General features: G+C 35.9%; 1 protein-coding gene across 4 annotated transcripts in view; it reads right to left on the bottom strand.

Annotated features, from left to right (window-relative positions):
- LOC143250917 (katanin p80 WD40 repeat-containing subunit B1-like) overlaps window positions 1-15,478 on the bottom strand; it is a 59,513-nt gene that overhangs the window by 42,523 nt on the left and 1,512 nt on the right. For all 4 annotated transcript variants that reach the window (XM_076502098.1, XM_076502096.1, XM_076502100.1 and 1 more), the window contains exons 2-3: window positions 14,826-14,962; window positions 14,281-14,411 (exon numbers count right to left, since the gene is read on the bottom strand). In XM_076502098.1, the coding sequence (XP_076358213.1) occupies window positions 14,281-14,411; window positions 14,826-14,856 (162 nt within the window). In that variant the 5' untranslated portion in view covers window positions 14,857-14,962. The remainder of the gene's footprint in view (window positions 1-14,280; window positions 14,412-14,825; window positions 14,963-15,478) is intronic.

The raw sequence follows: 15,478 nt of genomic DNA on the forward strand, positions 1-15,478 counted from the left end.
GGCTGAGGTCCTGGCACAGCCATAGACCAGAGACTCAAGTCCAGTTTTGAATTAATAAAAGCACGAGATTTTTAGAACAAAACATCAATCCACTTCCCAAGAGGTGGAAGAGAGGTCACGGAGGATGTTCAGCACCCTTGTACACTTAACATGTAGCTGTTTGACGTGAGGAAGAAAGATCAGCTTACAGTCAAAGATAAGCCTAAAGAACTTTGTCTCAGGGACCATGGGAAGCACAATTTCTCCAAGACAGAGCTCTGGACCTAGGTGAATACCCCATTGGCAGCAAAAGTGCATGCAAACGGTTTTGGAGTGCAAAAAAGGTAAAACCGTTTGTTGTGGTCCACTTCAGTTAGCAATTGAGGACAGTCTGCAGCTGCCATTCAATAAACCTCATGCTCGACAACTGCCGTAAAATGTGAAAGTCGTCAACACAGTCTGTTTGCAACTGTAAGGATGGGTTGTCCATTAATCTTTATAATGAAAAGTGTAACACTCAAGACACAGCCATGGGGAAAGAACAAGTGTCAAACCCACAGGAACTTAGAATCGCTGGTTCATTAAAAAAAGTTTAATAATATGGGTAAATGGTCATGCAACCCATTACAAGTGGAGGTCTTGCAAGATGTCATACCTCACCTTGTATCATAAGCTTTCTGAAAGTAAAAAAAAAAAAAATACAGAAACAAGGTGTTGTCACTTGAGAAAGGCTTCACTGATTGACGTCTGAAGTCGAATCAGGTGATCCACGGTGGAGTGTTGTCGTTGCAATCTACACTGAATGAGTGAGAGGAGGAATCTTTGAAGCCTTCCCAGGCTTAGGAAAATGAAATAAAATAGAATGGTGCCAAGCATCAGAAAAAACATTTTCCTGCCAGATCCGGTTAAAAACAACCAGAAGAATAACAAGAGAGATAGGAGAGAGCTTGCACAGCATCTCGTAACGAATATCATTGGGTCTGACTGACGTACTACCAGACAGATGAAGAGCAACCTTGAGTTTCACCAGCAAAAAAGGGTCAATTATAGTCATAAAGGCAATCAATCCCAAAACAAACAAAAAAGAGGCAATTGTTCTGCAAGTGTTTCAATGGCTAAGAAGATGCAGGAGAAAAGCTTTTGCTGAGAGTAATGTGATGGTCTCAGCATAAGCAACTTCATGGCTATCAGAGCAAATTTAAAAGGAGTACAGAAGTATACTGTCCACTAACCTTTCGAATCTTGTCCCATATGATTTTGGAACTTGTGGTAGAAGAAATGCTAGAGGTAAATTTAATTAAGATTCATTCTGGCTTTGACGTCCGACTTTTCAAACACGTGCACTTGCCGCCGAAATGCAATGTGGTTTGAAAGTGTGGGATACCTACGAAAGGTATCCCAAGCCCGTTTTTGAATGTGGCAGCTAAGAACCTGTTGGAAATGTGTCAAAGGTTTAGGAATACAGTGAACAGCTGCCTGAACAATACAGTCAGTCACTCCTGCCATGCAGTTATCTATCGATGGTTCAAAAATGTTGGCAGGATCAAGTTCTGAGACAGAAGTGAAAAAGGGCCAGTTGGCCTGGTCAAACTCTCAAGGCACTTTTTGTTCAGGTGGCATGTGCCACAGCCAGTATCTCTTAAAACAACAGGAAAATGATTACTACCCTGTAGGTTACTGTTAACCCTCAAATAAAAGTAACAAAAGTGAAGAGGAGCATAGAGAAAGATCACAGAATAACAGTAAAAGACTGACTAAGAGCATGAAATTAAGTATAATAATCAGTACTGAAGAGAGATGGGTTGTAATCCAAGAGCATATGCTTTATGGAACAACCAATCTCAATATTAAAATCCATTAAAATCCCCCAGGATTAGAAAGGGAGACAGTAACTACTCAATAAAAGCATCAAAGGTTTGACTGATCATAGGTCTCTTCAGGAGTCAGGTAGAGAGAACAAATAGTGAAGTAGGAAGTAGTGAAGTGAATTAGGAAGCATGGATGACAACTGCCTCAAAGAGTGTAGCAAATGGCAAAGACAGGGTGAGCACATGCTGATCAAACAGCAGTGTCATCCCACCATGCACTCGTCCATCACATAACCTGTCATTTTTGTACACAGAAAACTGCCAAAGGGTGAGTGTATTGGCAGGTATCAGAAATGTTTCCTGTAAGGAGGCACACACGGAATGGTAAAAATTAATCAAGTCCTTAATGTCACCTATAACTGAAAGAAAACCCTGACAGTTCCACTGGATTAAAGTGGCTACTTTTATTTACATGGAGGAGAACGTAGCGGGGAGTCCTTCTGTTTTTGACCAATTTTTCTTTATTACTTGAAGGTCTCTCGACCTCCATGGATCCTGCCCTGGGTCGAGTAAGCAGGTCGTTGTCTGTAGACACTGTAGACAAAGATTCCAGCAACTGGGGGCATGAACGAATGGTCATTTTACTTCTCAGGTATGCAGAAGAAGACGGACCCGAGGAAGCACCCAAAGCCAAAGGAGATGGAACTGGCCAGTCACTAGGAGTGGCAGAGACAGAGATGGAAGTAGACATAGATTCGTCAACTCTTTAATCAAGGAGAGCAAAGGATTCTTTAGGTGTTTTGCAAACAACTCTGCTGGAGGTACAGAGAGATATGTCTGCACTCCCACCGAAACAGTGGAATGGAGTACAATGTCCGAGATGGAATTATGGACAATAACTTCCAAGCCTCAGAGTAGGAGATATTTACAGAATTCAAGCATTGTATCTTTCTCCTACACCCATTTAGAGCTAGAAATAGAATAAGAAGGGTGTGGACCACTACAGTGAACACATCGTGGTTCTAGTTTGCACTCTAAGCGTCGTGGTCTTTTTCAACAAATACGTACATTAAAACAATACACGATAATGTCTACGAACTTCACAATGTTGGCTTTAAGTATTGCAAAGCACGTTTCTGCTTCCAATAAGTTGTCCTCCATACAGACATGACAAACTGTCTAGTAAATGAATTGATGCACCATGCGATTTAGTATTTCCATTATTAACTGTTAAGATAATCTACACACGCTAGAAATTTAGGTTAATAAAATCCCCAATCAATTCTCATATTAGTTAAAATCGAACTTGGCAATACAAACAACTCACGGTAAGTCGACGTAAATACGTGATCACGTTTAGTCTCAGCCTTATTCACATACAAAACTGGTAACCATATGCTAGGTAAACTCTATAAATACCTACGTTACCATAAACTATCTACAAGATAAACGACGTTCGTGTATTCTGCAAGAATGTTAGAAAGGTTGTTTAAAAAGTATAATATATCAATTGAATCTACTCAGTTAAAGAACGAATTTAGAAACGTGCATACCATCAAGGTTACTGTAATTAAGTGTCTGACGTTAGATCCGTAAAAAGATGAATGTCTACCAACGACTAACTAATGTTTGTTTGTATGTTTGTTTTTTGAATTTCGCATAAAACTACTCGAGGGATATCTGTGCTAGCCGTCCCTAATTTAGCAGTGTAAGACTAGAGAGAAGGCAGCTAGTCATCACCACCTACCGCCAACTCTTGGCTACTCTTTTACCAACGAATAGTGGGATTGATCGTCACCTGGCCAATAATTTGGACTAAAGTCTATGTTTACTTTAGTCGTGGCCCGGCATGGCCAGGTGGTTAGGACACTCGATTCGTAATCCGATGGTCGCAGGTTCGAATTCCCGTCACGTCAAACATGCTCGCCCTTTCAGCCGTAGGGACGTAATAATGTTACGGTGGATTCCACTATTCGTTGGTAAAAGAGTAGCCCAAGAGTGGGTGGTGATGACTAGCTGCCTTACGGACGGCTAGCGCAAATACCCCTCGTGTAGCTTTGCGCAAAATTCAAAAACAAACCAAATTATCGCGAAATCTATATAGAACCGCAGAAATGCACGAAATACGAGTAATTTTACAAAATATTTATTCGTTTTTGTTTGTTTTTTCTGTCTCCTATATTTTTCAGCTTTTATATCTTTAGATCTTACATTAATAACGCAGTCAGTGAAGTGGTAAATTTTTAGCAGCCAAAACAAAATACGAAAAAAAAACAGAATTATTCGTATTATAAGAAAGTTCCTATTAAATAGTTCAACATTTTCGTCTTATGTGTATGCAACATGTACGGTTATTTCGATCGCCATAAGTTCAAGGTTAACGCGACCTACCGTGAATTAACCACAGTGTAAAACACGTACACAGTCGGAACATAGAAGTTTCTATGTAAAAATCGAAGACAAAAATAGGTGAACTATATATGTAGCTCTCGTGGAACTGTGGCAGACCATTGGATTTACTCAGTTACATATACTTCGTTCTCTTCTGAAGTCATCACATCACTATACCTGCATATCCATGAAAACAGTAAACAACGATTCGTTACAAAGTGAAACAGATGCCCATCTTGTCATTCATAAACACGTTGTTAAAACGCAACACAAGTTTAATTAATATTTGGGCGAATCATGAACAAATTGTAAAATGTGAAATAAAACACGATGGAACAGTTACTTTACCAGGTATGTAAAAGGATAATAACAGCCCTACTAATACACGTTTTAATCTCTTTTTTCACGCGTATTTACATTATCGTCGTGGCCACCAGTCTAACTGTTTAAATCGGTTTCCTGACATACGCTGCGAGGTTTGTTTGATTTTGATTTTCGCACAAAGCTACTCGAAGGCTATCTGTGCTAGCCATCCATAATTTAGCAGTGTAAGACTAGAGGGAAGGTAGCTAGTCATCACCACCTACCGCCAACTCTTGGGCTACTCTTTTACCAACGAATAGTGGGATTGACCGTCACATTATAACGCCCCCTCGACTGAAAGGGCGAGCATGTTTGGCGCGACAGCGATACGAACCTCAGATTACGAGTCGCTTGCCTTAACACGCTTGGCCATGCCGGGCACACTGCGATGTACTACATATTTTCATCCCTTTTTAATCATGAAAGGAATTTGTAAGTTATCGAACTTAGTCTTACAAGAATGGTAAAAGGATTACACGTTTCTACAAACATATACCAGCAAAGTCCTAAAAACTGTGATGAAAATAAGACAAAATTCAATTGTTTTCCGGTTTTTTGTAACATTTCTTTATTCATTTCCGATTGTGTTTGGATGTTTTACAGATAAAAGAGATACTATTGTTATCACGTTTATTTTGGTAAGTATTGGCATACGCACGTATGTAGCCACAACAGTAATTTATGTAAATATACTCTATATACGAATTTTCACCAAACCCATACGCCACCACGACAACCGTCTTTAAACGATATAGCTTCAACGTTTGGCTGATTCACAAAAATGAAGGTACGTGCACGAATGTCTAATGTCCCAGTACTGCGTGTCTTTCTTATAGGAATTAAACATATATGCAAAACAAAATGGGTCACCGAGTACGAGAAACATATGCATGGTGCACTTAATTTTACTTTCTATCACATAAAAGAAGAGACAGAAGTTAAAAACCAGATACAAATTGGTTTCCAAGTTAAGCTTCCAAGAAGAGTGTAGTCATAGAAACGAAATGTTTATTTTCAATTCTACTTTAAAGAAAAACAACATCGTAGGTAAATTATAGGTGGCAATACCTCGTACTGACGCAAACGTTAAGGCGACAACGCTTACGTGTACACGTAATCACAGAATAAAAGGTACAGTTGAAGGTTTGCTAGAAAATGCCAAAAACTAAACCCTGATAATTTTGGAAATAGGTGCACAGTTTTCAAACACTTTTTGAAATAGGTACACATTGATCGGTTTAAAACTGGTTTTCAAAATATATTTTTCCTCTTTTTTTTTCGAAATAGAGTACGTGGGTTAAGACGTTCGACTCGTAATCTGAGGGTCGCGGGTTCGAATCCCCGTCGCACCAAACATCCTCGCCCCTTTTAGTCGTGGGAGCGTTATAATGTGTCGGTCAATCCCACTATTCGGTGGTAAAAGAGTAGCCCAAGAATTGGCGGTGGGTGGTGATGACTAGCTGCTTTCCCTCCAGTCTTACACTGCTAAATTAGAGACGGCTAGTGCAGATAGCCCTCGTGAAGCTTTGAGCGAAATTCAAAACAAACCAAATTCTTGGGCTACTCTTTGACCAACGAATAGCGAGATTGACCGCAAATTTATAAAACACCCCAACCGCTGAAAGAGCAAGCATGTTTGGTGTGAAGGGGATTCCAACCCGCGACTACGAGCCAAGCGCCTCAACCATGTGGCAATGTTTGGTTACAAGAGTCGTTAATTTCAACAAACTGGAAACTTATTGCAATTAGTCACGATAGATCCATATTAGTTTCGTTGCACTTATAAATAGAAAGTCTCATTGTTGCGCTGGACAAAACCGACGAGATGCTCTATGAACACACATAAATAAATAATCAGTAAACAAAATAAACAGAATATCCGGAAACGGACGTGACGACCCCATCTTCAGGTCGTATCAAATACGACGTTTACCTTGACGTAAGGACAATCACCGAAATACCACACACTATTCACCTGAGCTCAACTTGCATGACGAAATAAAAGTATAATTATTGCGGTAAGTGTTATTGGAATTTCTAAATGAAACTATCATTTAACGAAATAGCTTAAAAGTCAAGTATACGGAACACAATAAACTTGGTGACAAACTAGGAACCAAAGACCCCTACCAAGTTTTATGACGTCAAAGTATGGTGACTCGATACACTTGCAACATAAAATGCTACTAGAAAATCACTAGTACAAACTCCTATAAAAAAAAAAGCATTGTTCCTGTCTTGCAAATCCAAGTTTTAAAAGAAAACAGCACGTGCGCTGACGTACGAAATATATGACGCACTACAGATATTTCAACCAAAAAGGTATTACTGATGAAATTATTACTGAATGTAATCGAAACAATCAACATGTTAAGTATAAACCTGGTTGAAGAGCATTTGGATATATCAGAAAGTTTGTTCAAACTCTAAATAATTAGAAACAAATAGACTTGAAATTCGTCACAAAAGTTGCATGAAACTGCAGGATTTTTTTTCCTTCCCCGTTCCTCTTAAGTTGTATATTTCGAATGACAAATCACAGATGTATATATGTATTATATATACACACAGTAGTATTCAAATACATCTTTTATTTTCCAGAAGTCAAAAAGTCTTTTGGACACAGCTTTCCCGTAAGCAGGTAACAAACACTATTTACAGTTTTCAAATACACTTAGAACCTATTAACCCATGGTACTAAAGCCATCACCAGTTTGTACTGGAATATACTGTTCGAACAAATTTTAGATAATTGCATTACTCGGTCCACTGTTTTTAAGCAGTAATTAGCAAAAAGTTACAAACTTAACAAGGCTCGGGAAGAGGGGTTTGTTTATTGTTTGTTTGTTTTTTTGAAATTCGCACAAAGCTACTCGAGGGCTATCTGTGCTAGCCGTCCCTAATTGACCAGTGTAAGACGAGAAGGAAGGCAACTAGTCATCACCACCCACCGCCAACTCTTGGGCTACTATTTTACCAACGAACAGTGGGATTGACCGTCACATTATAACGCCCCCACGTCTGAATGGGCGAGCATGTTTGGCGCGACAGGGATGCGAACTCGCGAACCTCAGATTACGAGTCGCACGCATCAATACGCTTGGCCATGCCGGGCCTCGGGAAGAGGGGAGATGAGTGCTCAATTTCAAAGGACTATAAAATACAAGAGACGTTATTACATTGTGTCCAACAATCAATGGTTACACTGCACAACAATTTTTTGAAAAGTTGTGCTTCGTGAAAAGTTTTCACTGATTGTAACAGGTACCTGGTGGGTATGAACAAATATAGTTTTGGTTTTGCTTCATCGTCTAGAAAATCTGAGAAATAGACAGTTAACTGTTTACCGGAAATAACGTATTTAATTGCGTTTATGTTTCTAATACGCTATTAAGTTCAACATAAAAGTGTTTTGCTCCTGATTTTCGTTTGTATTCAATGTCCGGTGCATCACGTTGCAGTGTCCAACAGTAGTCAGCAAGCATTGACGGATTCCAGTTGTCCAGATATCGTTTTTCCAATGTAGCAAAACTGAAGATTTCGATGAAACGGTACATGATGGGCAAATTTGGGTGCGATCTTCGTGATCAGCAGCCAAAAATCTATGAGGAAAACCCAACAACGTTCAAAAAGCAAAAAAAAAAAATCTGTTGTGCAGTGTTATCAATATTCGACTAGCTCCAACTGTACTAGGCACGTGATAAAAACAAAAAAGAACACAAACTTTCATATTGTAGCTAAACCAATAAAATGTTAATTTACATACAACCAGGAATCATAGATTCAGTGGTACTTTAACCCTTAAACAGTGGGAATGTTATAGGTAACAGTATCAGTTGATGATAGCCGCTGTTTATGGGTTAAAGTGCAAAATGTAGATAAATGAACGGAATAGCGTAATCTGAGAAGTCCCGTTCTTATTTATTTATTAATTACACATTAATTTCCTCCACATTTTCCCAGTAGGCTCCCCTTCCCTTAAAAAGTCTTGTTCTTACTGCTGTGATAAAAGTTTAAACATCGAGACGGAAGAAGTAGTAATGTTGACTTTCATCCCAAAACAATAGGATTCAATGAAAATAAAAATTCACGATTTTCATATTTGGTGGTTATTTTACCCCAAAAGTTTTCTAAAACTGATAACAAACAATGCGACAAAAACGAGTTCGTTACACAAACTGTCGCTTATATGAATATCTTTTGTTCTCACGTTCCAATTCAAGAATATACGAGCAGAAATATCGGAGCCCACGACACACAGATCTAGATCAAGGCTTTTTATATATATAAAACTGTCAATTAAATGTTTAGGAAGTTCCAGAATATGGATTCGCAAGAGGTATATTTAGTGAAGTACACATTCCTAACAACTGAAACAAGAAAATGACACTCGGACACACACATTAACAACGTCAAATGTGGCGAATCAAATCAGTCTTCACACATACAGATTCTGGCTTTTGAATCACACATATGGAAATCTACACTCGGGTGTAACACGATTAAGACGTATTTAACACTCCTACGAAAAGACGTTTCTAGTCCTGATTTCCCCAAGCCCGTTCCCCTGGCTGTGGTTTCGCTAGATAGTAGATAGGGACAGTGGGAATCTCGTTAATCCATTCAGTAATGGATTTAATTTGCAATTTCATTTAAATACAAAATTATTAGCCTAATATTAATAACCTTTCAAGTTGCTCTGGGGCCTATTAGGCCCCACTTTTCGTAGGAGTGTTAAACAATACTCGTGAGTATGGCAGTGTAATTAACACACAGATTCACTTTTGGAAAACTTGTGAGAACTTTAACTCTTAAAATACTTTCCTGGAAACCAAAACGAATCAGTAAGAATTTGGCGAAAATACCCTTCCCCCAACTGTACACAGAAGAAACATTGCTTACCCCTTCCCCCAAAATGATCACTCGTGTGTAATGGCACGGTAACATCATACGAATAAGACAATGTATTTTTAGAATTGTTCAACACGTTATTACCTACAATGTAAAAATGATAATTACAATAAAAAAATCTAAATACCACCTAAAGTATTCAACATTACCCCTTCACTATCATCATTTGAAATAAACAAAAAATCACATTCCCACCATACAGAATTGTGGCTTAACCTTTGAACGTAAGATAACTATTATAAAACTCCTAATATAGCTAAACAGTCTCTCCTATTATACAAATATAGTGTAATTCACAGCTTCAATAGAATTTTATCTTCATCGCTTCGTTTGGCATTCATAAAAGCAGTATAAGGAGTACCGCATAGGGCAATCGCTGTATGACTTACACGTATAGAGCGTGGAAAGACAAATTTGATCATCGTGACCCATATTATTGAAACAGCATTATAAAGAACTTTGCACTGCACATTTTAAATTCGGTTAATTTAGGCGAGTGAAAGTTTTCGTGTTTAGAATACAAATACGATACGAATCATTTTAAATTCTCATGTATTACTCCAACCACGTTTCCTTTGCACGTTTATTTCACGTGATAAGAGTACATGAGAGGGAAGTTCCATAAATCGTTATCCATCCACGTGAACTTGTAAACGCATGTGACAAACGGTGGTGAAAAAATTCATTATAACTATTATAATATACAACATTAAAAACACACATTCATGCACGAAAACATAAACTGTCTTTTTTGTTCCTGAAACAAAACAGGTGTTCATCTCCACAAAAGACCTGCTTTTTTTTCTTTCGCGCCCTAGTTTTTGTGCCTCGCCCGATTAAAAATCAAACCTAAAAAGATTTAAAAAGCGCATACAGTGTTTAGTGGCTTTATATGATAAATCTCTACATTCTAATAAATATACAAACCTCTCATGGTCATCAATGCTAGAAACATTTGTATATACATCATCGTGTGTTTGTTATTCGATAAATAACAACAATAAAACGTTTTGTAAATGCATGTTTTTAACCAAATAATTTTTGTTAATGAAACATTTGTAATCATACCGAACAATAAATTTATTAAACGACTTCAATGATGTGGTACTCGGTGCTCACCCACAATGCTCCATTACAACAAAAATAAAAACCTTGTAACGGACTTCACATGAGCTTGAAAATCGAGGGGTAATTTCAAAACATATCCCATAATGCTCGAGTAAATAAAACATTTTTCAGCCTTGCATCCGTAGCTTCAAAAACCAAGTTCTTAAAGACTGTCGTTTATGACGTTCGCCATTAAATAAGATATTTGAAAAACTAGTGTGAAAACTAAAAGTACCTTGGGATAATTCACAAAAATCGAAAGTTCCGGAAAATCAGAAAACAATGACCTAAATGTTAGTCGATTTCACCTAGTTATATTATTGCTAAACAATTGGAATGACACAATGTGGAAACATGCTGCACAAGTTTTGGGTCTAATTATAAATTTTGAGGGCAAGCAAACCACCTACATGGATATGATTTTAAAGTAACCCGGTGATTAGTATACACAAGTCACAAACAAAGACTTGCTATGCTTAGGAAATAATGATTTATCAGTTGGGTTAGTTTACTATTGACGATATTTTCAGCAGTAATCCTAGTAATATCTCACAAGGGTAGACAAGCTCAGGAGATTTAGTCAATTTTATATATTTAGCTAACAATGCACAATAATCATATAATATACAAAAAAAAATGTATTCAATATTTTAATCATTGCTAGTAAAGAAACTGACATCAAAACAAATGATGTAAGTTACAGAATGAAACTAAGTGTTTTGCTTCCTACGCTTAAAATTTCTCTGTACCTTCAAAAGCATGACACCAGTAAACATAACGTTTTACACAAATCACTCTTAACTATTGGTGACCAATGAAACCCAGTTAAATTGTTTTAACAGTGGCTTCCCATAAAAAGTTCTACCATACATTACTATTTAACACATTTGAATAGCAAGGAAGTACAGCAATACACTAATGTTTATATAAATAAATAAATAGTAAGTATATAATTTAATGAAACTACTGAACCAAGTTACATGTAATAAAAAAGAAAAATATAATTTGAAACACAATTTCTGAGTATTCTTTCTATTAGAAACATTTTGGGGCAGCATTTTTTTTTAAAGGTGGGTGGGGGGTGGGAGCTGAAGCTACAGTTACTCTAAAATGTGCTTTTACCTTTTCTGTAGCTCACACACCAAATGAAAAGTAACGTGCTGATTGTAAGAATTATTTCAGCCTTTCAACACTAAAGTATGTTTACCCACAAGATGTTGAGTGAAACCCTTCTCATTCCTATGACCAGGAAGAGGTTGGCACTGCATCCATGTTTTGGGCCATAATAAAACACTCAAAGCTGATGGAAATGTTTAAGCAATAATAACATACAATTATTGCAATAATAAAATTTTAAGTAACAACAATGACAAACTTTACAATTAATGTATTTAACAGAAACAAATATAATTAAAGTTGTTCATATAATTTACGTATGATGTAACAAACAATTTTAATATTTCAGCTACGACAAGGAAACAAAATCACTGGTATAAAATAATCATAGTCTCTCCTCAATTCACTCATGCAAATCAGACATTCGACTTAATATTATGTCATTGTTTGTGGCAGCACTCCTGAGGCTATATGCTGTTGTTCTTAATTTTAAACTGTTGAAGGCAGACATCAACACCACTCATTGTAAGCTCTTGAGTTACTTTCTACCAATGAAAGGTGAGCCTTAACTAACATTAAACATCTAAAAGGATGTAGCTAAAAAGGTCACAATTCAAAATGCAAATGATGATCATTCAGTTCATGCTATACACAAAATGTCTCATTAGTACAAAGTGTTTCAACCCGTTCATGAAACACAGCAGGATTTCAAAGATCATAATATTTCACTCGTGTAGAGAATCATTGTCATCAAACACAGCAGGATTTCAAAGATCATAATATTTCACTCGTGTAGAGAATCATTGTCATGAAACACAGCAGGATTTCAAAGATCATAATATTTCACTCGTGTAGAGAATCATTGGACAATTGTACATCACACAATCATAGCTGGTTATTGTGAAATACCTATTGGTGTTACAAAATATGAAATCTCTTGTAAGTCAACATTACAGTTTGTATGAAGACTGGACAATACAGGACATCCATAACACAAGAGAAGCACTGGATGTTGACTAATACACCAAAAGCTTAACTGTCATAAAACTTAATCAAATGCTTGCCAACTGAATGCTTTGTCTATCAACATAGTCAGAATCATTCGTCATAAGATTGTTCTGTTTCCCAGATATCCAGCGAGATGCAATTAATTCCAGTAATATACAAAACATTGTATTCCATGATGTTAAGAACAGATCTTGTGGACCAGTAACACATGAACCAATATTAATTTTTCACAAATGGTTCATGCTCTCCCCAGCAAAATGTTAACAGATAAACACCAATTTGGAATGAGGTCTGATACTGCTTTAATCTACAAGCATGAAATAAGCACTGGCAGACCTTTACATCTTGGATTACATGAATGGCCTGTAATTCACCAGAACTAAATGTTATCAAGCCTATAGGAGGTACCTAAAAGTACCTCACCACATTAGTAAAATAACTCAAGATGCTCCACAAAAGAAGTTTTTAAGGTGAGATATCAAGAACATCTCAGGACCTAATCAACAGTGATTTAAAGAAACTAACATTGTTGTAAGGCTACTCTTACTATTCAAGATGACCATACTCCGTACCATGAAGAACCGTCAAGAGTGATACAGAAGCAAAGTCATCTCTTCTACATGATACAAGCAGAAGCTAGAAAAACAGTCATTTTCATCTCGGGTCACCTTACAGATCATTTGCTGTCCTACCGCCATAAGAAGGGTTTGAAGAATGTGACTGATGTTCCTAGACAGCATTTCCTTGTCATAACGAAAATGTTACTAATTCCAATTGTTATTGAAGGTTTTCGAAAATTTGGATATTAACAAATCACAACTTAATAACTACAAGTGAAACAATACATATGTTGCTTCTGCATATTACCTTTCTGAGTTAATAATACTCCAGCATGAAAATAGAAAGCATTGTTGAAATATGAAAATAACCAAGAAAAACAATAGCGAGTTCCAATGAGGTGCTTAATGCATAACAAGTGTTAAGATATTGGAAAGAAATCAATTCATGTACTTATAGTTAATCAATAAGCTGTTAAAATCAAAATTCAAATAAGCCTCTACAAAATAGAATGAATATCAATTGTCCATATTCAAAAATAAATTTATCAAAATCTAATAAAAAACATTAGTACAATAAAAACATCATCAAGTAATAACTGTTACATTGTCTGGTTGTTTAAAAAGCAAATGATGATTTAAGGTATTTTTATTGTTTCTATCCATTGATGAACAATATAAAACCTGTTCAAAATATCACTGACAATTCTTCTCCAATCAAATCACGTGGATAGTAAACAAGTCTACTGATATATGCTCTGATAGTCAAACATATCAAACCAGATTTTGTCATTTAATATAAGCTTTCTCAAACACTAATACTTTTTTAAATCACTATAGGACATAAGGATTTATTTTTTAGGTGATGAAGACAGTGGAAAAACTTGTTTTATTTGATATCACTTATTTAAAATTTCAAAATGTTTTATTTTCTTCAACCTCAATTTTTGTCTCCAAGATACATACAAGTAACCAGTATAATTTAAAAATACATCAGAACAAAGCATGCAAAATATAGCATAGAATAAATGCACATTTACCATGATACAGTTTGGTTTTCCTACTGCCCAGAGATTGACTTTTTTGTCTTCTCCCCCAGTGACCATGACCCGGCCAGATTTCTTCCCAAAAGCTAAACAATGAACACTGGCTCCATGGGCAACAAATTCTTCTATAAGAAAGAGAAAATAAAATAAAAGAAGTCTTAATCAGAAAAAAAAGTAAACATATTTTTGAGTTTTAGTACTATAAGAATAGCAAGCAGGTTTGTATTTGTATAAAACAAAAATTGAATTAAACAATTAAAAGACTGGCAACCATGTTATTACTTCAAATGCAACTGTTTCTTTCTCACTAAAGTTCATATACATCTTATACCTTTCAGTTCATTTTTAGTCTCAATATGGCCAGTAAATCTAAGTTATTTTATTCATTTTATGACCTCCTCATTGATATCAAAATCATTAATTAGTATGAAGATGTTTAACAGAAAATATCAAAATTTAAATTAACTTATTGAAAACTATTATATTTAAATTACAGAAAGTTAAACATCTTTTATTACAAATAAGATAGATAAACTTACGTAATTTCCATGCTCTTTGTGTTGATGCCATTGTCCATCAACAAAGCAAGTAAAGACATTAGATGACATAAATACACAATCAATTCTGATGACTACATGTAACACTATCTCCTCTTCCTACTACTAGTGTTTTAGTTCTGAAATGGGAAATGTACAGAATATTTTTATGAAAGTAACTTAACACCTTAGGTTCAAATGTTTGAAAGTTTCCCAAGTTACAAAAACATTTAGCTATCACAGTTTAAGATATCGTTCTATATGTTTCACCATAATCCCAACATATAAAACATAAGTTTTAGTTATTAATTTTAAAACACATTATTAGTATCTCAAAAAGAAAATCAAAGAAATCTCTGTTTATAAAATTCTCCTTATTTTAATTTAGTAAAAACAGTAACTGTTACACTTAATAATACTTAGATATGTATCATTCATACAGTAAATAACTTGTAACATAATTTTCAAGTTTAATCTATTGTTCTCCGAGTCTGCAACATGGAATGTCAAAATACATAAAGCTTAAAACTAAGTTAATCGATTTTCCTAAATTAGACAACTTATCATGCTGAACTAATTCAAATGGTTGGTCCAGTTCTGAATGAATTAAAGTAAGTGCTATTAACTTACAAACACATGGAAGTAGTAAATCATCT

The sequence above is a fragment of the Tachypleus tridentatus genome, chromosome 5 (genome assembly GCF_004210375.1).
Source record: "Tachypleus tridentatus isolate NWPU-2018 chromosome 5, ASM421037v1, whole genome shotgun sequence".
NCBI lineage: Eukaryota > Metazoa > Arthropoda > Merostomata > Xiphosura > Limulidae > Tachypleus > Tachypleus tridentatus.